The following is a 24921-nucleotide window of genomic DNA, read 5'->3' as shown; positions in this document are numbered from 1 at the left end:
AACAAATAACACCATAACATCGTTGCTGTTTAATTAATGAGTTACTCATGGCATCACTAAGTTGCTAAACAAACGGATAAGTTCAAATCAGTGCGACACCCAAGGCCACTAGCTATAAAGTCTCGCGTTTTATAATTGTTGACTAATTCACTAGTGTAGACAATGATATATCTGAAATGTCCACGCTGATTAACTCATGTAAGGGCGTGCATATTACCAACAGTGGTACATTTGCTAAGCTATCTGGTTAAAATGGTACAACTTAGGAGGCACATAAGCGTCACCTTTAAATTTAAATTAGAATTATCATACTTGTAAGTACAGCATATCATCTCATTCTGGTACGTACAACTTATTAATACGTACACAATAGTATGCTGTGTGAAGATATTTTCTTGTACGTACACGATGGTAATTATACGCTATAAGTACCACATAATACCAAAATAATTGAATGGATATGTTTAGTCGATTATACCACGGAATTAGAATTGTTATCCAAGTCCGTGATTATACATAATAGTGTCAGCCGAAAAAACCCATTATCGTTCTTGTATAATGATATGATTAATATCGCCCGGGCGGTTAGGAAGGTTACAATAAAAAGTATTAATTTTCAGATCATCTATAACGAGCGGTCAATAATATAATTATGCAACTTATGCTAGTATATTTCCGCTGAGCGTTGCAAGTTGCAACTTGGGATTTTGCGGAGGTGGTAAAATAAAAAACACACTTTAGGGTCAAGGGGTGAGACTCTTTTAGTAAAGTAGTGTTTTCTCCCCGTGTTTTCTTATATCTAAATGACAATGTTGTTTGAGTTTTGTTGAGTGTTACATTAAACTTTGGAGAAAAAAAGTACATCGTGTATAAATATTTGGTGTAGCCTCTGAACAAAATAGAAATCCATCACTGTTTTATCAGGCATAGCTTGCATACTAATCCGAAATCGGTGTCCGGTCGATTATTAAAGTGTACTTTCGTTTTGAAGTAGAAAAGTGTTTTCGTCACCAAGATTTCTTCCATGTTTACAGAACGCTTGTAAATTGCATGGTGAAGATGTAACAAAGCAGCAAACAGTTGTAAGATAATTTTATCACTTCACCCCTACATGATTAGTAAGTTCATAGACATTTAATGATCTAAATATATCCACAGGCACTCGTACCCTCCACCACAAGAACACGACGTACGGTACGATGCCGGTACATTGATTTTATCTACACGTATACTCGTGGTACTCTTCTACTTCTAAATGGTAATGACCAACTTCAACAAGTTGAAGATAATGTCATGAGGGAGAAAGAGATTTAGTCGATTCCGATAAAGCCAAAATGATATATACATGTATATAGATTTAATTTTGAGGGTACAGTTACAGGAGAGCAGATTTAAAAGATTCAGTATAGTACAGCAGTAGTAGAACAGGAGGATATGATATCTGGTGGGATCTTATTCCAATCAGATATTGATCGTGGAAAGAAGGACTGTTTTCTGACCTGGGTTCTGCAGTGTGGTATTTGGAAGGATTGGTGGTGGGCATGTCTTGATTGCCTGGTTGCTGGTATAAGTTTAGTGTGTTTACTAATAGAGCTGTATCTGATTGTTCACAATTTTGAACATCATACATAGGCTTGTGTCTTTGCGTCTGTCGGCAAGCGATCGCCATTTAAGATGGTTCTACATATCAGAGACACTGGATGTTCTATTAGTGTAGACGTTTTTGTTTAGTACGGAACGAGCAGCCCTGCGTTGTACCATTTCAATCTTATTGATGTTATCCTTGGTGTATGGGTCCCAAAAAGGACAGGCATACTGTGAGGATGGACGGATTAATGATTTGTATGCCTGTGCCTTAACTGATGTTGAACCTATTTTTAAATTTCGACGGAGGAAGCCAAGTGTAGAATTTGTTTTTTTGGTAATATTATTTATGTGGGAGTCCCATTTTAAGTTAGATTGGATTGTAACACCCAGGTATTTTGCTTGGTCTATGTGTTCTAGTGTTTGCCCATGGAGGATGTGTTTACTCCCCAACAGATCGTAGATTACAGGGACACAAAGGGACTCTAATCAATCTGCTTAACCCATAACGTTTGGGATCTTAACATCTTCTCTCTACTTCATAACTACCTTTCCATTTCCTAGGAATCCTCCTTGGCAACTCCTCGCTAATGGCCGTATCGTAAATACTTGTGTAGTAGGAAGGGAAAAATGCACAGCCAGACCGGGACCCCCAAACACTAAATGGACGCTCTATTAATTGAGCTACGTATACCTGGTCACCGATGATCGACCCAGTCCAATTCCACTACATTTCTCCCTCCCTTTTCTAAGTTTTCGCCCTGGAGACAACATTATTTACATCCCGGTTCTGGTATAAGAGTTGGTCACAGGCACCAAATGTAGTCAGAACTGAGAAATGCACAGCAAGTATGAGTTTTGGACCTGGGACTCTCCAAACTCCAGATTTACCCTCTATCAATTGAGCTTCAATTTTTGTACCTGGTCGCAGACAATCTGCCCAGTCCAGTTCCGCTATATTCCTCCCTTCTCTGTCTTAGTGTCCAAGTCTTTGGCTAACGGACATATTTGGATTTGAACCAGGGACCATCAGAGCTATAGTCTAGATGGACGCTCTACCAATTGAGCTATCTGGTCGCTGACGATCAACCTAGTTCATCCCAGTTCCGCTACTACTTGTTGAACGTTTGCCCAGATGAAGAAGGCATTGGGTTCTGTCCCCATGCCGGGACATACCAAAATCCTCCAAAATGGTGGTTGTTGTTCTCTGCTTAAACTTCAGCATTTTGGGTAATGGCAACAATGAGTTTTCCTCTCTGTTGTTAATATAATGTGATGGGGTGGAATGCTATACGCTGGCCTTGGTGCCATTGGCATGGTGTTTCTGTGAGAAAGCACTACTCGTATAAAGTCAGATTCACGCGATCACAAGGAGGCAAATACACCAAGTACATAATGCCGTAGCTGCCTCCAGCACACATGCATTACACACATGAAGGCATGTCCAAAAATCCATAACACTAATGTATATCTATCTGTTGGTGGATATTTAAAAAGGGAGGTGTATATATATAGGGGTGCTTTTCAGACATTATGTCTGCATGTTTGTCAGCTATTCTATTGACAACGTTGGCCAAAATATAGCTCGATCCGGCTATTCCACCAGTAGATGTCTGATACATGATTCTTAAAGAAAGGTCAGTTCTGAGGTTTCAAAGAAATTGCACACACATATATACACATATGACATGCACCTTTTTTTCAAATATTCTTTTTATATTGGGTGCTCTTGCAAACACTAACAGCTGCAGGCAACCAACCAAAATTTTTATGCCTGTGAATATGATATTTTTACAAAGTATTGAATATATATATACATGTATTCACTTAAACACTTTTTCTGTTTTTTCTTCTGCATTGCTTATGAATGTTTTTGATGATTCTCCCTACTTTCACTTTTCTAGGTGACTGATGCTGCACCAGTATACTCTTGTATGCATTGAGTCTCACCGATCACCCATCACTACCTTTACATTGAGGTGAATCTTGCAGGTTTCTATAGATGGAGAATTACACTAAAGGAGAGGTACAGGAGGTCTCCATGGCCGTACCATTTTCGCTAGATAATTCTGGTGTGGAGATGAAAGTTTCAGCAGGAAGCAAGCTCAGGAATCTACTTGGATATTCTATGAAAAAAATCAAGGTAGCACAAAAAATTAGATTTTAATGTGTCTGAGGAGGAAGTACTCAAATTTGAAGCCTTAAGAGACAGAAATATGAGGTTAACTCATTCACCCCTGATTATTCCAACCTTTGAATTGGCAGAGCTCAAATGTGTCTTCAGGGGTGAATGAGTTGATCTTCAAGTTTTTCATTCAGATGATTTATATATATCGACCAATATTATACTACTTGTATTCATCTTAAGGACATGATTACGTGGTAATTACAATCTTGCGTTATTTCAACTTGAAAATCTTATATTTTGAAAAAAAAGAACTAACCCTAACTAAGTCCTTAAGCATGAGAATCATGTATACTAAATGTACAACACTTGCTTTTGTACAAAAGAGACAGATTTTTCAATGTTTAATATATGTAATTTCAGTCTTCATGACAGCTCATATTCATATATCTGTATGGTGAGCATTGTTGGCTAATATTGGTGTCTAATCAACCTAAATTTTAATATCTTTTAGGCTTAATTGATTGAAATTGATCATTATACATAGCCAGGGCAATACAAAAAAATAAAGTACATTGTAACTAGGTCAGATGGTAGTAGAAATATGAAGCTGCAAGGGCCACTAACTACCAGAATTGTTCATGAATGGATAGGGGCAGACTTTAATTTGTCTAATTCAGCTTCTAACTGATCCATACTTGAAGTATAATTCCCAGTAAACTGATTGAGCTCCCCTGGGATTAACCAGGCATGGTTTATTGTAACGTTACTTTTATCATATTACAAATAGGACTCCTAACGGACTGGAAGAGAACCAACGTATTGGTTGTCTTTGGTCTTAGATCAGTTGTTATAGGAATCAAAGATGGATACCCAACAGTATTCAAAATAGACCCCAAGTCTGAAAGTAAAATACAAGTTTGTATTTTTCAAGGAACCAGAAGTAAAACAGATGACGTGGAATGCATCAGGACCAGCCATACCCAAAGCAATCTCATGTGCAGAGATCATGAAGAGAAAAAATAAGGTAAACATTGACTCAGCTTAAAGTTCAATAATTATTTATAACTTACAATGTGTGGTAAACATCTATGTTAATATGCATTCTAAATCATGGAATGGTTTCCATATGAACACAGCTTACTACCTATAAGTACGGCGTGCAGGTGGCTAAGGGAGGTAACCAATGTAGGGCTTGTATCAACTGTCTGTTAACTTCCAATGTCTTATATACATCAAACTCTCTGGACTTGTCAATGCAAAATATTTGTCTTCAACAAATTTGAGTACAATGTGTACAATTAAAGATTTTTTTATGTTAAAAATGCTGTAGTTTTCAGGCTTGTGTACTTTGTAATTGCTAACTTTGATGGGTATTATTTCATTATTTCAATTGCTATACAAAACTTTATCTACCCTACTTAAATCAAAAGTTGACAATGTCGTCTTTTCAACATCAGCATCTCCTTTGTTTTAACTTTCTTCTCAAAACTTTAACAATTTCGTGAGTAACATGTGTATATACATGTACCTACTTGGATTTGCAAATTGTTTTGCTTTTGCAAAATCAACAAAAAGAAATCCCTAATAGAAATTTGCAACTACATACATGTATACAGTTGAGTAAACATAGATAATTAGTGTAATCACACATTATATCATACGCATGTTAATATTGCTTTGTGTATCAGTGGAAGTGGCATAGAGTTTACATACACGCATGCAAATACGCCGTTAAGTACCCCGGTACATAAACAAATTATGTGTATAAATGTAAGTGGTTAGTATATGTGTTTTGTTGAATACCCTAGCTAGGAGAAGAGGCAGCTAGGGATCGAAGTGTATACATACATGTAAAGTACACATGAATTTGTGTCTTAAATTCTCTTAGTGGAATAGTCATATGAATTGTACATAAATACAACGTACACTATACACATTTTGTGTGTTAGATAAAAATGACCTCCCTTTTCCTTTTTCAGACACTACATCAGATTACAAAGCTTGTGAACAGAAGGTAAAATATTTCCTCTTGGTGCTGGTGTGTTTGTAACCTTATTAACTTAACAAGTTATTAACACCAGAATTTAAACTGAGTAAAAAAACATTGTAATTTAAAACTAAAACTACATGTAGGTGAGTAAAAAAACTGACAAAACTAACAGTAATTTCTGAGAAATCTCTCAAAAAAGTAAAATGAAAATAGGTATCACTAATCGTGATAGAAAATCCAGGTTTTGAACATCGTGGTTAGTATTTTCAATTGTAGAAGTAATCTGATAATGCTAATCTATATATATATATTTCTCTCATCTATTGCTATTTTCTAGACAGTTGTATTGAATTCTGTTCGTAACTTTTCATTTGTTTTCAGAGTAGAAGAATACTGGGAACCAAAGGTTGAGGGACTAGACAGGTAAGTGGTACATTGTTATGTGTTATACTCATCGATACACTTTTACTGAGAAAAGAAATTGGGAGATATCAAGTGTTTGAGGTATTAATAATAAGCTATGCAATGTTGGATACAAAAAGAATATTCTGTTCAATTTTTTAAACTAAAATATTGCTGTGTACTAACTAGCACATGTACATGGTATATCACTAAAGTACACACGTGTACATTGTATATCACTAAAGTACACACGTGTACATTGTATATCACTGAAGTACACACCTGTACATTGTCTATCACTAAAGTACACACGTGTACATTGTATATCACTGAAGTACACACATGTACATTGTATATCACTAAAGTACACACATATACATTGTATATCACTTAAGTACACACCTGTACATGGTATATCACTAAAGTACACACGTGTACATTGTATATCACTGAAGTACACACCTGTACATTGTATATCACTAAAGTACACACGTGCACATTGTATATCACCAAAGTACACACGTGCACATTGTATATCACTTAAGTACACACGTGTACATTTTCTATCACTAAAGTACACACGTGTACATTGTATATCTCTAAAGTACACACGTGTACATTGTATATCACTGAAGTACACACATGTACATTGTATATCACTAAAGTACACAAGTGTACATTGTATATCACTGAAGTACACACATGTACATTGTATATCGCTAAAGTTCACACGTGTACATTGTATATCTCTAAAGTACACACGTGTACATTGTATATCACTGAAGTACACACGTGTACATTGTATATCACTAAAAGAAAACATGTGTACATTGGATATCACTAAAGTACACACGTGTACATTGTATATCTCTAAAGTACACACGTGTACATTGTATATCACAGAAGTACACACATGTACATTGTATATCACTAAAGTACACACATATACATTGTATATCACTTAAGTACACACCTGTACATGGTATATCACTAAAGTACACACGTGTACATTGTATATCTCTAAAGTACACACGTGTACATTGTATATCACTGAAGTACACACATGTACATTGTATATCACTAAAGTACACACGTGCACATTGTATATCACTAAAGTACACACGTGCACATTGTATAGCACCAAAGTACACACGTGCACATTGTATATCACTTAAGTACACACGTGTACATTTTCTATCACTAAAGTACACACGTGTACATTGTATATCACTAAAAGAAAACATGTGAACATTGTATATCACTAAAGTACACACGTGTACATTGTATATCTCTAAAGTACACACGTGTACATTGTATATCACTGAAGTACACACGTGTACATTGTATATCACTAAAAGAAAACATGTGAACATTGTATATCACTAAAGTACACACGTGTACATTGTATATCTCTAAAGTACACACGTGTACATTGTATATCACTAAAAGAAAACATGTGTACATTGGATATCACTAAAGTACACACGTGTACATTGTATATCACTAAAGTACACATGTGTACATTGTATATCACTAAAGTACACATGTGTACATGTTAAGTCATTGTGCTAACTACTGCCAGGGTGAGCAAAGTTTCGACATAAGCTAATTACTGTCATATAAATTCAGTTAAATAGGCATATTTGATTTCTCTATTTTTGTCTGCCCCTTCAAAAAATATCTTCAGTCAGCAATGACTTCATTTTACATATATGCAACGGATTTATGTTTAAAGATCCCTGCAATTGCACTCATTGTTTCATATATACAGTAACCTCCCCTTAATTTCATTTTGGATATAACTAGCACAATTAAATCTGGCCAGGACTATTTCACTGATCAGGCCTTGGTAGCCGTGTTGGTTAGAGTGATAGTATACTGTTAAAGTGTTGCAAGATTAATCAAATAACGAAATATGGTGACACCTGTAAGAAACGGAAAGTTAGGGATAATAGATCCACAGTAAACAGGAATAACCTTTGATTACATTTCAGACTGAAGGTGAACAGAGATATACCTGCCATTTCTATCCTCCTGTCCAAGGTACCAGTGGACACCACTGATCCTGGGTGAGTATTCATTGATCATTTTCATTTTTTCTGAACTCTGCAACATTTTGCCTATAAGTACTAGTCTTAACAGCTAGATATTTTAAAATTCCTTAATAAAAAATGTATAATTACAATGATCTTGAAGATTTGCTTTCTGTCTGAAATATTTATTAATGATTATATCCGCCTGTCTAGGTATCAGGCTCCAGGATATGTTGATGTCTTGTGGACATCATCATCACAACAAAGCAGTACATCCTCACGCAAACATGGCAGGGATTCAGGCCAGCAGGGATCAGCAACTGGCAAACGCCAACGGAAAGGCAAAAATCAAAGGGACAACAAAAACAAACCTGGAGGTGTTGGAGACAAAACGTGAACATACAGTTGTCAGGCTCGGAGACACGTGTTGTACAGTTGGAACGTAGTAACACGAAGGAAGTGCAGAAAAAGTGGTATTCAGATATAGGACAGCTGAAGTGGACAAACCCGATTAAATGTGATTCTGTGTGGTGAAAGGAAAATTCCCATTTATAGGAGCTCGAGAGTCTCAACTCCTTCAATACCTTTTGTATCACATGATCACATTAATACTTCAGAGACTTGATTTATTCACCACCTTTTTAACAGACTGAGGTACGTGTTGTGTCATTTGACTGTTGTTGCAATCTTAAAGTGTTCAAGTTGTTTATAGACATGATATAGTTAAGAAGTTGTTTTACAATAAATTTGTTGTTTAAAGCTTTTTTGTTGTTGACATTTTCATTGATGTATTTTAAACAAACTCTTTATTCTAGCTGTTTATTATGAGTGATAACTTACGAATTAGGGAACGTCAAAGGATACTTCCCAATGCCTACAGAATGGTTATATTGTCAACTTACCACAAGACCAGGAAGCTGTCAACAGCACACTGACCACCTCTGTACTCCCCAAACAATAACACTTACATGCGTACTGAATACATACTACATTGTAGCTCATTCTGCTTGCCACCTTGGTATATTATTTCTGGCAGAGTGCAACATATCTCATTAAATTTCACAGCACTATATGTACATGTATGTATAAAATAATATTCAGGACACAAATTTTACTACATTCTTTCTTTTGACTGTGACTCCGGAGTGAGCGTCACACAAGTCTAAAAGTTTGTTTTTCAAACAAATCAAGATCTCCATGCCAAACAAATTGATTTTTTTTTAACTCTTCTATTTCTATAATCACACATATAATACTTGTTGACAAATCTCAATCCTTGCTGCATGTGTGCAATGTTTGGCTTGTGTAACATTATATTGGATGATATTTTTATATACATAGGATCTCAGTGCATTTACTAAGAGAGTGAGCCTGCTTTCAAATAATTGTTTCTTATGTTTGCCACACATGGTTACACAGATCTCAGACTGATCACTTTTATTCTTTTGTTAGACATCATCAATTGTTGTCTCAATAAACAACAAGCATGAAAGTTTAGGTGCGCCTTTTACAATCTAGAACACTGACAGGTCAGTAAGGGCCCCGTCTTGTGGCAATATATCCCCCATAATCATCAAGAAACGATCTGCCCATATAGCTGAGCTTGAAGTTTGACATTTGGACTTCAAAAAGAATCGCAAGGAAGCAAAATATACATTTTACATGTACTATGATATGAGTCTAGTTTCCTTCTACCTTCAAATACCAATGCAACACTCATTTGTTAGCTTTGATTTGTTTTATTTCACCTTATAAACCTCCTCTATCAAGAGCCAGGGTCAAAGTCAACTTTGTCTTTGACCTTTGGACCCAAATGACCTTGACCATTAACCCAGTGACCCTGATCTTTGGTCAGTTGACTTATTCTTTAATTCAGACCAACTTTTCTTCTTAATATCATAACAAAATGTTCATCAGTTGACTCTTTGTTAAGTTCTGAACAACATTGCTTCATAATGCCATAAAAAAATGTTCATCAGGGAAAAGGTACAAAATTTAACCTTGACCTTTGACCCAGTGACCTTGACCTTTGGTCAATTGACTCCTTTTGTAATTCTGAGCAACATTGCTTCAAAGTGTCATAGCGAAATGTTCACCAGTGAAAAGATACAAAATTTAACCTTGACCTTTGACCCAATGACCTTGACCTTTGGTCAGTCGACTCCTCGTTTAATTCTGATCAATTTTGCTTCATGTCATTTCAAAATGTTCATCAGTGAAAAGATGCAAAATTTGACCTTGACCTTTGAATCTAATGACCTTGACCTTTGACCTTGACTTTTTTACCGCAGTGTGTCTCTTTGTTTAGTTCCGAACACCTTTGCTTCATAATGTCTTAGCGAAATGTTCACCAGTGAAAAGCTACAAAATTTGACCTTGACCCCTGACCCAATGACCTTGACCTTAGGTCAGTTGACTCCTTGTTTAATTCTAATCAACTTTGCTCCATAATGTCATAACAAAATGTTAATCAGTGAAAAGATGTAAAATTTGACCTTAACCTTTGAACCTAATGACCTTGACCTTTGACCTTGACTTTTTACCTCAATGTGTATTTTTGTGAACTGAACATCTGGACCAAGTTTCATGTACATCGGTCCATAGATACCAAAGTTATCAGCCAGGAACAAAAGTTGTGGACAGACAGACAGACAGACAGACAGACAGACAGAAGGACAGACAGACAGAGGGATTACTATAGGGCACCCGTATCTCCGATACGGGGCCCTAATTAAGAACATGAAATATGTCTAATGCTCTTTTAATCTTTAAAATTGTTGAATAACTGGAAAAATAAATTGCTGGGTTGGCATCTGCTTGTCTTTATTGAAATAAAATATGCATGTAAATTGTAGACATATCAAACAACATCATTTCAGATCACATACACTACACTTATCCACATTCACAGTGCTGAATTGATTAGTTTAAATGTCAAATGGTAGCAAAATCCACCTGAAAATGTCCATTCCATGTATTCCATTACATGCTGATGACTATTAGTCGCACCATTCATCAGTTAACTGTCTCTGTTGTCATGAAGGGGATTCACTAAGTAAGTGAGGTGACTGTGCCTCAGCGCCAGAAGCCGGCTCTGTTTCTGTGGTGTCAGATTTATTGGAATCACGTTTTATATCTTGAATTATCTCCCTTCCATCACCCGTGACCTCCTCACCGGCGTGCAGGTCATGATCAGGTTTTGTGTATTTACACTGAATCCACACTCTGTACATCTTCAGTTGTTTCCCTCTATTTACCTGGAGTCGTCTGTCAACGTAGTTCTGTTTTTCTTTTAATCCAGCTTTAGTAAACATGTCTTTTAATTCATCTGGAAAGTAGCAAAGTACAAAAAAACTAAATACACCATCCACCGTATTCATCCTAGCACCTTGGCTTCTGTCACTTAAAATTATTTGCCCTGAATGAGTTTATGTATCTGATCCTTTATCCTTAATTAAATCATTTGAAACTTCATTGAGGTAATGAATGCTGTACTTATTGTAATATAAAATACACTGGAGAACTTCATCAAAATAACTCGTTAAAATCATTCAGAATTTACACACCAGCTATAGACATTATGGGTAAACCCTTCAGGTATCACTTATTGAACCACTTCATCAATTAGTCCAGGGCCAAGTTTTATTAATTTATTAAACACAAATGTTCAAAATGTAATTTATGAGAAATATCTGAACATTTAGATTTTTTGTTCTTATCTATTGTCAATGATTTTAAAAGATTACTATACATGAAGATTTAATTGTTAAGTTTTTATTTTGAAACTATTATAACAATATGAACGATTTTCATTAACTAGTCATAAAGCGGATAAGACTTGGACTTCTGATTTCAGAAGTATGCAAATACTGTAAGCTTATACTTATATTGTAAGCTTACTTTTACTGTAAGCTTATATACTTATACTGTTAGCTTACTTAAATGCTATCAAATATTCATAAAACACCATCCTGTAGTGATATCAGCCATTCAAAACAAATTGTGTTACCTTGTGTGAAGAAATACACTCTTGTTCCATCTCCTCTGACATAGAAGTTTTCTGACAGACATCTACCTGTGTTTACAAACCATTCATTCACTTGACATACACTTCTATATACATCAAAAACACAAGGTTCAGGTGTTGATTGCAAGCAATTAAGAAATATATGTTTCCATTATCAACTCTTGTTCTCAGTTGACTCTGGTGAAGTAATTGTAAACAAAAAGTAATCATGGTTTTTCATGAGACTTGATGAAAATATCATTTCCTAGATATTAAAAATAATTACATATTACAACTGTTTGTCCAAATTTTTACAGTTACACTTAATTTCTCTTATGATGGAATGCATCTTCTCTTGTTCAGATATGCATTAATCGTTTTTAATACATGTAGTTGCAAAATGATATGATTCTGTAGACAAATTACCTTTTTTGAACCGTAGCTGTGCCAAATCATAGCGGCCGTAATCACGAAACATGATGGTCCCTCCAGGCTTAAGATGTTTGGCTAACCTATCTACGACATCTTGCATTCTGAAATTTCACAAACAAATACTGATGAATGTAAATATAAAATACACATGCAAAGAGGGATGAGAGGAACTATTTTATAAGATACTTGCAGGTACGAGAATGGAAGGGAAAATTCTAGTTCTGTTTAAAATGCAAAACAAAGAAGCCATTAAGTCATTCACCCCTACATTTTTAAACTGGACTTGCCCAGTCTTTGATTTTGTAAGGTTCAAATGTGACTTCCGGCGTGAATAGGTTAAGGGATCACTCAGTTAACATTGGTGTTGTCATCGTCATCTGTACAAATGATTCCGTGAAGTAACTTTTAAAGGAGGACAGTGTCATCATTTTAGCCCAAGATAAGGTTCTGTTGTATTTTGTACAGGTGAATTATATCAATAATAAGCATAATGATTTCAAAACATGTTAATCTGTCATAGAATGTTTATCAAATAATATTTATCTTGTTTACAAGTAAAATATACAATTGGTAAAGTATATGCTTTTACGAAAGATAATTGGTTCCAGAAAGAACCAGTACTTAACATTCTTTTATCCTTGTTTGTTCTTTCCCCACTAAAACAGATTTTATTTAGAGCTACTTATTTGTGTATACCTATATCATACCTGTCTGGATGGACAGCCGACAGAACAAAGATGAGGATGATAAGGTCTAGACTTCCCTCAGGAAAGGGTAAGGGAGTGGAACTGTCTGTGATGTCACTAACGAAGGCGTGGCACCTCCTCGGGATGTACTCCGGGTGTTCCTAGGGAGACAAATAATAATAATCATAATATATTGCTTACAATAACAATGATACCAGAAATTCATAACAACACAATCAGTTATGTACATGTATGTATGTACTCATGACTTTTCAGAAAAAATATTGATAAAGATAATGGTGATCATGAAGTTTGTACAAAAATAAGGGGGGAAAAACCCATGGGAGTCGCAATTAGTTGGTGCAAAAATGTTTTGTTCTTAAATAATTCTGATTTAAAAGAAATAATTTAAAGTAAATAGCATGCATACAGCTATTTAAAAAATACGGTTAAATTTGCATGATTAAATGCATGTCCTTCTTTTTCACAGCATATTTTTCAAAAAGGAAGACAGCATGTAGTACCTTTTTAGTGTAACCTTAAATACAATTGCATGGCATGTTGAAAATAAAATTACAAGAAAAATTCTCATGTGAATAATTCTAACTTACAATTACACAAATTACACAAATAGGAGTACAATGTAGTTCATTAACCAAACATTTCCTTACCTTCACAAGTTGTATAGCAGTAGAGGAGAAATCACAACAGTAAATCATCAGGTTAGGGTCATTGTTTGTACGAAGGACAGGGAACACAGTGTTTCCCACACCACACCCAACCTGCAATATATAAATATCAAAAGTTTAATTTGTGCAGTGAATATCTTCATGCAGTATTATTAAAATTAGATGAGTAAAAATGCTGAAAAAATACCTGGTCCAATATTGAGGGAAAGGTGGACATTATTGCCTGCATCTGGATCTGAATGCCAAAAATGACTAATGGCATAACACAGGAGTAAGAAGAGAACAATGAAAAAAGGAATATCACTATTTATACATGGTGACTGAAGGATTAATACAATTTCACAAACCTCAAATATTCGAAACTTTGCATCTTGTCCAGGAAAACTTGACTCGCTATCACAAGTGTTAGAACTATTTTGGTCATCTACAGTAACTTTTGGCTCTTGTTGAGGAATGTCACTGACAGAGTCACACTTGTCCTTGCTCTGACCTTCAGAGTAACACTTTGTCACACCTCCTGGGATATCACTGCCTCCAACAGCAGCATAAGGTGCTTGCTCAAGTAGATTATTACTTTCTAAACTGTCTTTATTGCAACTGTTATTACTCATCTGAGAGTCATTTGATCCTTCAGGAGAGACGAGGGCTCCCTCTGGTGCCAGTTCGGGGAATTCTGTGAAGAGCCAGTGCCTGTCTTTGAAGAACCTGTTGTTGTGTTGGTTGTAGAACTTGTTCCAGTAATCGCCAGCATTGACATCATACTCAACTGTCACAAGTGAAAACATAAAATTAAAAAATACACATATTTTCATTATCATTCCTTTACAATGTTTATCTGTTTCTACAATTGTGATTCAAAATTACAGAATAATTTTGATCTTCCCTAGATTGAGTAACTGCAGCTGGTGACAGACAGTATTATAAAGTTACACTTTTTCTTGTAGTACTGTTTCAATATTTACAGTAGTGAAGCTACGTGTGTTTGTCTTGTCTGAAAATTAAGGCATACAATTTTAATTTACATGTATCTGGTACACCGGTAGTGACAGCAAAATATGGAAGCTAACAGTCCAAAAACATACATGTTTATTCTGTTTTTAAACTATTCTACTGTCCAAAGTTTTTGAATGATGCCATCTTTAGACTCTTTTTTTCCTTTCTCTTTTTCTTTGCTGAATTCAAAATACATTTACCTGGTAACATATCAGATGTATGAAATCAATCATGGCAGAATTCCTCAGAAAATTCTGATAGTGTTTCCAGGTAATACCAGAGGAAAACTTCCTTTAAGGCAGAGCCATAATATAATAGTGAAATCCAGAGGTAGTACCATTGCTAAGTACTTTGCACTGTACAGTTCTTGTTTCCATTTTATATTGATGCAATATCATATGTCATTTTCATGAAAATATTCAATATATATTATAAAACACATCTTGCAATGCATTTTATAGATTTACAGCTGTTCCAAAATTTGAATATTTTGAAAACAGAAAAAGAAATTAAAAAGAAAAACAAACTTCAAGGGTCAAAATCTGGACCAATCCAAACATACATACGAATGTGTAGCTATTTTTAAACCGTAAATACAAAGTATTAAAATGAAAGTTTTTTTCCCATGGATGTTATTCAAGCCGGAAATGATTTGTATGCAGCTTAACCATCTACGTATACATAAGGGAGAATATCCTATGTTGAAAAATAAACAGGAGTGAAACAGTTCTTCATGATGAAGACAAGAGCATGTACTACTTTACCTAAATGAAGTACAAAATACATGTATATTGGAGGCACTTCTAAATGTGATCCTGGTCACATGTATATGAATTATTAATGTATATTGAATTATTGTAATTTAATTGTTGAACTGGTACATTAATTGTTATGTGATAGACCATTATACATGACTAGGTTTGATTCCCACCTTGATCTTCTTCCGACAGCTGGTCTTTCAGTTGCTGTGAAGTAACTCTCCTCGCATCTGTTTCCTGTTCTTCATCCCACACAACATTGTCCCTGAATAAAAAAACACAGTGTCCTCATCAACTGAATACAAAATACATACATTGTATGCTATCAGTACCAGTGTTTGTCATTATGTATAATAAGGAGACTTCAACAATTAGATAGCTTACACTTTATACAATTATTTCAATTTATTCATAATTTCTTTCTTCAATGAGATGTTTTTTAATTGACAGATGATTAGGGGTGTCACAATACGCCAAGAGTGTATCACGATATATTGCAATACGCATCCCGATAGATTGTCACAGGAAGGATGTGCTCAATTTCATAATAAGTTGTTGTAAGAATGTTATTTTTTATCAAACTTAATCATATATAATACAGATTACATAGATTTAAGATTTTTGTCAAACCAACCACTGATTACAAAATTTAAACTATCAAATGCCTGCTTTATGCTTATTGTCATATCTGTTAGAATTTGTAGTAATTTGCAAAGTTAAAACACCAAGCAGATACATAAAATTAAGCTTTTGAAAAATATTGCAATACAGCAATATTTCATCTCTGTACTGTGGTATACCAGTGTATTGCGATATACCTGCTTTCCGATATATTGTGACAGCCCTACAAATGATACAATAAATATTTCAGTCCAACCTGATTGTGATGGAAATGAGAAGTTATTAAATTTAAAGTAATCTAAAAACTTTTTCAAATACATTGAGTACTAATATAAATTATAAAATATTTGAAGGACACCTGTACTACAAATAAATGGTTTGGTTCCAACACTTGTTTGAGAATATTGGAAGCTTAAACAGTGCTAATACAAGTATACTAGCCTGTCTAAAAATTGGATTCCAAGCAGGAATAAATATGTACATGTATAGCATATGTATAGCAACATAAGATGTATCATTAACATGTATTGTTGAGCATTGAATTGCTTCATACTCGTAGAATGATACTGATATGAGTTCAACAATATTGATGTGAACATTGCTTATATTTGATTTTATAGCCTAAAAATACCATACAACTATATGTGTTTGATACAGTAATGAGATTAAGTGCCTATAATGATGTAATGTATAGGATTTACCAGTTGTTGAAGTGAAAGACATTATCAGGGTCGACCAGGGGTCTTGCTCCATAAGGAGGTCTATTTTTGCTGGAATCTTTACAGTAAACAGAAGTATTGTTGAATATATGGGCAGAACCAGACTTGGAGCGTATCTGTATTCTCAAAGATAAATGAAGTCTAGTCTTTCTAAACAGATTTCTTAACAGGGCACTCATCTGTAAGTAAAATTAAAAGAATTGTTGGCAACAAATGGTTTTCAAAGTAATCCTCAATGCTATTAGTACATGTTGAATGTAATGTATATAATTGGATGTATCATTTCAAAACAAAATATGTCCATTGAACTTTGATATAGTGAAAGAATTCTAATTGTACAGTACATCCAGAGAGCTTATATAACCACAGGTGCTGGACAAACATGTACAGTAACATATACAGCCAGCTGTACGTCTGTTTAACCACAGGTGCTGGACAAACATGGACAGTAACATATTCAGCCAGCTGTACGTCTGTTTAACCACAGGTGCTTGACAAACATGGACAATTACATATACAGCCAGCTGTACGTCTTTTTACCCACAGGTGCTGGACAAACATGTGCAATAACATATACAGCCAGCTGTAGGCTGTTTAACCACTGGGGCTGGACAAACATGGACAATAACATATACAGCAAGCTGTACGTCTGTTTAACCACAGGTGCTGGACAAACATGGACAATTACATATACAGCCAGCTGTACGTCTATTTAACCACAGGTGCTGCACAAACATGTACAATAACATATACAGCCAGCTGTAGGCTGTTTAACCACTGGGGCTGGACAAACATGGACAATTACATAAACAGCCAGCTGTACGTCTGTTTAGCCACAGGGGCTGGACAAACATGGACAATAACATATACAGCCAGCTGTACGTCTGTTTAACCACAGATGCTGGACAAACATGGACAGTAACATATTCAGCCAGCTGTACGTTTGTTTAACCACAGGTGCTGGACAAACATGGACAGTAACATATTCAGCCAGCTGTACGTCTATTTAACCACAGGTGCTGGACAAACATGTACAATAACATATACAGCCAGCTGCACGTCTGTTTAACCACAGGTACTGGACAAACATGTACAATAACATATACAGCCAGCTGTACGTCTGTTTAACCACTGGTGCTGGACAAACATGGACAATAACATATACAGCCAGCTGTACGTCTGTTTAACCACAGGTGCTGGACAAACATGTACAGTAACATATACAGCCAGCTGTAGTCTGTTTAACCACTGGTGCTGGACAGACATGGACAGTAACATATACAGCCAGCTGTACGTCATTTGCATATACTTTAATGTTGCCTGTAAACAGGTTAAGTGGGATGATTGTAACTAGGGACCTGAGAATGGGTAACAGCTTTATAGATGGACCTAAACTGAAGTGTTCACTGTAATATTACAGGTTTTAGTGGTTACGATCAACGTTCGGTTAAACTATCAGTACATATATATATACCATCAATGGGTGTGCCATTTTTATGATAAAACATCCAATTCTGTGCTACAACACAAGTAAAGCATTTTGTCCTTTTTACCAAGATTTAGACAACTCAATGAACATATCTTTGTGCACCATTGTACCTCATTCATTGTATTATGTGTAAAAGATGTGCACAGATTAGGTTGCATTTCAAGCGACACCTGCAGGGAATTTTCCCTTTAGCTCAGCAGTAGAGCATCTGGCTTGAGAGCCAATGGTTGGCATTCAAGCCCCAGCGACAGCACTATCTTTATCACTATTCCTCGTCCTAGGCCTACTACAAGTCTGCTGGATAACCGAACTACTCGGTAGTGAAGCGGACGTGAAACCAATCAATCAATCTTACTACAAATTGGTGTCTTTGACTCTCCCCATTTGAGGTGAACCCTTGGCGGGGAGTCAAAGAAAATTGATTGGTGTTTGAGAAAAGGGGATAATAGTTTAAAAGATGTGCATTGATTATGTTGCCTTACAAGCGTCAGCTGCAGGGAATTTCCCTTAGCTCAGCGGCTGAGCATCAGCCATCGGGCTGGACTGACATGGTAATGCCCGAAATGGAGTTGAATGACCGAAATGGAGAAAAAAAAGCGCCGAAATGGACCGCGAATCTATACCATTCCAATTATTATCGTTTATGAAATGGTCCATATAATAGAAAGATTAGTCAAAAGAATGTATTAATCAATGTTACGTTGAACAGGTGTGTTTTACGCCAGGTCGCCAGTAACGGGCCGCCGAAATGGAGCAATAATGGACCTTTATCACTATTCCTCGTCCTACTATATATATGTATTGGATTACATTGAAAGAAGGACGATTTTTTTATCATAACGATTAACAAACTTTGTGTTATCATTTCAATGTATTTTATTGTACTGTTACCACGGAATTAGATCTAAGTCCGTGACTGTTATCCATATACATGTATATACATTGTATGCGCCAAACCTGTTACGATATTATTTCAGCATTATATGCTTCATATTTTTACTGTTTAACGTTTCAATATGTATGTGTATTTTGTAAATTTCTTGTTATGTATTTTTTTTTTTGTTTCTTTACATGTGTTTGTCGAAATAAAAGCTCTTCGTAGCTTATGTTGTATGTTTATAATATTCGACGTAAAATAAAGCTTCTGTTAGTGTATCTGTATCTGTATCACCACGGACTTAGATAGCATTCTAATTCCGTGATTTCACATAGGCCTACCATGCATTATGTTCAAACACATTTTTGGAATCTGTTAGGAGACGATTTCCAAACTGGGGTCGTGCTGTCCCTTCAACTTCATCCCGGTCGCTAGAGTCCTGCATATCGTTGCTTTACATGAATTTTATTTCAGCACATGTCGCACAATGACAGCCTGCATGTTGTGATCAAAGTCAGCCACACGCTTGCCTCAAATTGTGCTCAATACAAACGTCCATTGGACATGTACATATAATTTCTAAATAAAAATAGGAGTTGGGTTGAAAATTCGGAAAATATTTTAACGTTTTTACCGCACACGATTTTAATATCAATGAACGTAGTTATTTTTTAATGTGCTTTCGAGCACGTGTTATTATTTTCATATGCATTTTATTATAATTTGCAAATAATCAAGCAGGTACCTGTATCTGTATCTGTATGTATCAGATCTGTATGGATACGCTGCTAGATCCCAAAACTGGTAAAGTTGCAGCAGGGAGAGAGTGCGCTAGGAGTGATAGTCGCGCTGAGGTTCGAGGGATGCTTTAAACTCCTCGACACTTTCACAGTTTACTGTTGAATTTTGGGGTGGTTCTAGTCAGCAACTGTCCTGACGAAGAACGAGTTTGTATACTGGTCACTGTTGGCTGTTGGTATCTGCAGAGACGTATAAATACATTATACGTCTCTGGTATCTGGAAAACTTTTGTATGCTGACACGCAGACCGTTTTATATATATATAATAATAATAAAGGCTTTATTTATTCTTGATAACATATTGAGCATGAAGCTCATCTTACATATGGTCAAGATGCAATGTATGATAAAATGTACAATATTTACAGCTTTAAGAAATATACATGTATAAAATACAGGATAAGGGAGGAAATCATAAATCATTTCAAGTAAAATTGCTTTGCAGATCTCTTAAATGCTAAAAATGAAGTACAAGTTCTAATATGACTTGGTAAAAGATTCCATATAAAATTATCTTGTGAAAAGGTAACCAATTTAGTTTTTTGAACATATCACAGGAAGGTGTGGAAAAATCACATTTTAAAATAATTCTGGCTGCTCTCTTTTGCAGGCGTTCTAATTTTACAATATTATTTTTTGAGCTGTTACCCCAAACAGTTGAGCAATAATCCAGATGTGGGTTAACAAAGCAGTTAAAAAATGCAAACAAGATGACTGGCTCAAGAAGGGTCTCAACTTTTTCATCTGAAAAAATTGACATGATATCTTTTAACAGACATTTGTAAATTGAATGTTCCAAGAGAGCCATCATCTATGGACACTCCCAAAAGTTTTTCACTTTTTACATTTTCCATGTTTATATTGTTGATAACAACTGACAACTCTTCTGTTAATTTACATTTTTTCTGTGAAGTAGTAACAAGCATGACTTTCGTTTTTTTTTCTGTTTTTTTTTTACACACATTTTGTTTTCATCGCACCGTTGAGGTTGGTATTTACAATATCAAGTGATTTCCCTTGTGATTGCGCTGCGGTGTCATCAGCGTACATATACAAAGAACTTTGATTTGTAATCAGGGACAGGTCATTTACATATAAAATGAACAAAAGTGGCCCCAATATTGACACTTGAGGGACACAGACTGTAAGAGGGAGACAATCACTCAAAGTGTTCTTAAAGTTTAAAATTTGAAATCTCCCGCTCAAATAACTTTGAAAAAAGATCATTGTTTTGGATGAACACCCATACAATTCCAATTTAGACATTAAAATAGAGTGGTTCACAAGGTCGATTGCCTTTCGAAAATCAAGAAATAGAACACCTGTCAAAATACCTTTGTTTTACTATGTTACTGGCCTAAAAGTATGTGCAAGTTTTAGGTCTGATGTTACGGCCTGCTCTCTTTGGTTGCAGATATTGGTTTGGTGGTATGGCTGGCACTAGCCATTCAGTAATTTTATACAAATATGTAAGACGAGAGTTCCGGCGTCGGTCGTGAAGAGGGGGAAGTTGTAATTTTAGCAGTGTGGATGTAATGACGTCGTCATCACGGGATTTATAATCCCCGGTGATGAACCAGCTGGCTGCCCGATGCTTGCTTTTCTGTAGGGAGTTAATGTCGCCCTGCTGGTAGGGGTCCCACACAATCACTCCATACTCCATTATGGGCCGTACTATAGGGATGTGTACTCACAGGGACCTGAGAATTTTTTAGAGCTATATTTGGACCTAAACTACTGTAAGGTGTTCAGAGTAATTCGGTAAAAATGACACCCCAATGATCATATACTTTTATCATTGGGAGTGAAACCCCTAAAACATGTAGAATTAATCTGAACACTTTTGTAACAAATTATCATGTCCCTGTGCACTTATACTGCTGTGGACAACTTCTCAGATTCTTTCTCAGAAAGGCCACATGTGGTGGAGTTGGCCTTTTTGGCAATTTTCCCAATATATGTGTGTTCCTCATTTAAGGTCGCTGCATGGAGATGGTGATACTTAGGTATGGGGTAGAGTCAACCTGCTGAAGGATGGCATTGTTGAGACTGTAGAAATATTAATGTTGACTCAGGTTGCGTTCGCTCAACAGGTAGCATTTGCGAGCATTAAACCTCATCCCCGTGTTCCTGGCCGAAGCCTCGAGTTCCTGTTGGAGGATGATATGGTTGCTAAGGCTATGGATCACACGGTACAGGAGGCAGTCATCAGCGAACAGCCTGACTTGGGACTTGATACAATTCGGTAGGTCGTTGATATGGCAGAGGAAGAGTATGGGGGTCCATGGACGGTTCCTTGCGGCACACCGGATTCCACTGGTACTTCCTCTGTCATTTCCCCCTCCAGTATCACTCGGAATAGATCTTGCAGTCAGGAAATGGGTAAGCCATTCGTGTATGTGCCCTGTTATGCCATAGGTGCGTACCTTCATAAGCAGCATGGAGTGAGTGGGGCACAGCGTCGAATTCTTTGGAAAAGTCCAACACAACACAGTCCACCTGCTTGTTGGCATCATGTGACTTGATTAGGTCGTCCATGGTCACGACAAGTTGAGATTCACATGAAATGAGTCCTGAAATGGTAGTGTACCAGTGCTGAGTGTGTACTGGAGGATGATGCTAAGGCTTGGGGCGAGTGTGTACTGGAGGATGATGCTGAGGCCTGGGGCGATGTTGTCCCCACATGTCTTTAGGACTGTGTTTGGGATGGCATCCGGGCCACAGGATTTGGAGGTGTCGAAGTTTCTCAGCAGCTTGGATACTCCTATACTGTTAACCTTGAAGGTACACATTTCTTTTTTTTTTGTAAAACAACTCGCGATCAGGAAGCAAGCAGTATCAACATATTCAAGTCTAGGCTAAACAAACACTGGGAGGGAAACGAAACATTTTACCCGTCATAGTGTTTTTTATAACTCGTACTGAAACTTCCGCCTGTACAAACAACTCGATGGACACTGATAAAGAGTTGAACAGATCACTAGGCACCCGTTTTTGAAAATGTGTATAACACGTTTTTTATCCGATAATGTATATAAGATATATATGTAATTAACCTCGCGTATAGTAACACCTTGAAACAACCAAGTTATTGTAAATAAGAAAAGGCATCACAACAAGCTTCAAGCTTTCTAACGATGTCGGACCTACGAGAAACCTACAAGATACCATGATATTCCTAGTTAGTCTAATTATTTATATGGTTTTATTTTGCACTGGGAGCCTTAAAACATATTTTCCCCAAGACACCTAAATTGTCAAGATATTATTTTAATGATTGTTCAGGAGCACGACACATATAGCTGGCTACCCTCCGGCCTGTATGTATTCATACAGCGGTGGGTTGGGATATATACGTGCCATGCACCTTACCTATATATTTAATTAGTGCATAGAAAAAGTTTTCTCAATGCTGTATATTACATACAATGTGCAACGCGTTCGAGTCCAGTGCGTTTGTTCCACACCTATATATAAGTAGAACATACTATTGGTATACAGGTTTGTTTCCATCCCTCAAGCGACACATACTGCGCACTCTAGACTGCTGTTTTTCGTCATACATGCATACAGGTATACATTCCTGATTTTGTATACTGGAGCTCATATACATAAGCGGTTATGTCATAGAAGTACACAAGATAACGAGTGGTGTCGACACACACATTACCATAGCCGTAATGTTCCAGGATCGAAACGATACGTTGACTTAGACAACAAGCAAAGGACAGATGTCTAAGATAAGGTTGGTTGTCCGATTCAACACTGGACTGTTGGTAAAATGTCAGGGACGTACACCATTGACTATATGTTACAGTTTATTATGTAGACACTACTCCGATTTCTTATGTCTTGTATATTGGAGCTCCTGAGTCACCGTGGCTAATTATATATAATTGACCTATGGCAAGGAAGCCAGGCCTATTCTGTAACTGACACACTCGTCGTTCACGCGTGCAACATCCACGTGCATTCACAAACTCTCAGATCAGGAGGGTAACCGGAAACAGAATTTTGCGAGGGGCACCGTGCTTAAATGCTGACGCCTACAATTGTGGTATACTTCATGAATTCATGTGCCTATTGGAGCCTAACGCATGTACTAAAGTCGACCAGAGTGATATACGTATCAGTAACGTTATTCGTGGAACCACGGACTTAGATAGCAATCTAATTCCGTGGTGGAACCAAAGCATTACTAATACGACTTATTTAAAACAATGCTAATACAACCTATTCATCATTACCACCATATTGTGTCTATGTATCTGAGCTAAAACTAAAATGTGTCGTTTCATGGTCAGGATATCATGCGCCTTGGATAATCCCAACATTACATCCACTCTACAACTACAGTAAGGATATCGCGCACGGTGTGGTGTTTAATGGCTGAACAATGAATACACTGTAGTATTTACGAATACACAACCTAACTGTGATACATATGCAATATATATTACTTGCTTAAAAGTGTAAAGTAAGAGTTCAAATTCATTTAGAATATACCAAAAACAATTGGCCATCGCGGTTATCTCGTAAGTATATTCATGAAATCCAGAAATCTTATTCAATGACACAATGTTCATTATTTGAATCGTTTTCATCAATTCATGAGCTCGTAAATTACTGTGTACATTGGTGCATGTGCTCATGAGTGTATTCACGGATACATGAGGGTAATCATGGCAACAGGAAGCGTTCAATCGTTTCTAC

The 24921-nt window shown here is 36.3% G+C and overlaps 2 protein-coding genes across 7 annotated transcripts in view; one reads left to right on the top strand and one right to left on the bottom strand.

The window, feature by feature from the left end:
* The window catches only part of LOC110457923 (ribonuclease P protein subunit p25-like protein), a 13594-nt gene extending 4701 nt beyond the window's left edge, over positions 1–8893 (top strand). Inside the window, exons 1-7 of one of the 4 annotated variants that reach the window (XM_021509391.1) lie at positions 989–1082; positions 3489–3727; positions 4644–4736; positions 5692–5726; positions 6084–6125; positions 8099–8173; positions 8351–8893. In XM_021509391.1, coding sequence (XP_021365066.1) covers positions 3587–3727; positions 4644–4736; positions 5692–5726; positions 6084–6125; positions 8099–8173; positions 8351–8534 — 570 coding nt within the window. In that variant the 5' untranslated portion in view covers positions 989–1082; positions 3489–3586 and the 3' untranslated portion in view covers positions 8535–8893. Of the gene's footprint in view, positions 1–988; positions 1119–1181; positions 1259–3488; positions 3728–4643; positions 4737–5691; positions 5727–6083; positions 6126–8098; positions 8174–8350 lie in introns of those variants that run through there. The other 3 variants (XM_021509392.1, XM_021509394.1, XM_021509395.1) reach the window with 3 other exon arrangements.
* A 2046-nt stretch (positions 8894–10939) lies between these two features.
* Positions 10940–19925, bottom strand: LOC110457922 (methyltransferase-like protein 2). Of its 3 annotated transcripts, XM_021509388.1 has the most exons (9): positions 19749–19835; positions 17024–17220; positions 15875–15966; positions 14298–14716; positions 13933–14043; positions 13283–13422; positions 12570–12676; positions 12147–12212; positions 10940–11465 (listed from the first exon to the last, which is right to left on the bottom strand). In XM_021509388.1, the coding sequence occupies exons 1-9, from the start codon at positions 19749–19751 to the stop codon at positions 11173–11175; spliced, it is 1428 nt and encodes a 475-aa protein (XP_021365063.1). In that variant the 5' UTR covers positions 19752–19835; the 3' UTR covers positions 10940–11172. The 3 variants fall into 3 exon arrangements, with proteins under 3 accessions (XP_021365063.1, XP_021365065.1, XP_021365064.1); XM_021509390.1 differs by lacking the exon at positions 17024–17220 and having other exon boundaries at positions 19749–19925; XM_021509389.1 differs by lacking the exon at positions 12147–12212.
* Between the last annotated feature and the right edge of the window lie 4996 nt (positions 19926–24921).

Source organism: Mizuhopecten yessoensis, unplaced genomic scaffold (assembly GCF_002113885.1).
Source record: "Mizuhopecten yessoensis strain PY_sf001 unplaced genomic scaffold, ASM211388v2 scaffold9371, whole genome shotgun sequence".
In the NCBI taxonomy this organism is placed as follows: Eukaryota; Metazoa; Mollusca; class Bivalvia; order Pectinida; family Pectinidae; genus Mizuhopecten; species Mizuhopecten yessoensis.
The sequence above is the reverse complement of the archived record's forward strand: the minus strand, read 5'-3'. Positions and strand labels throughout refer to the sequence as shown.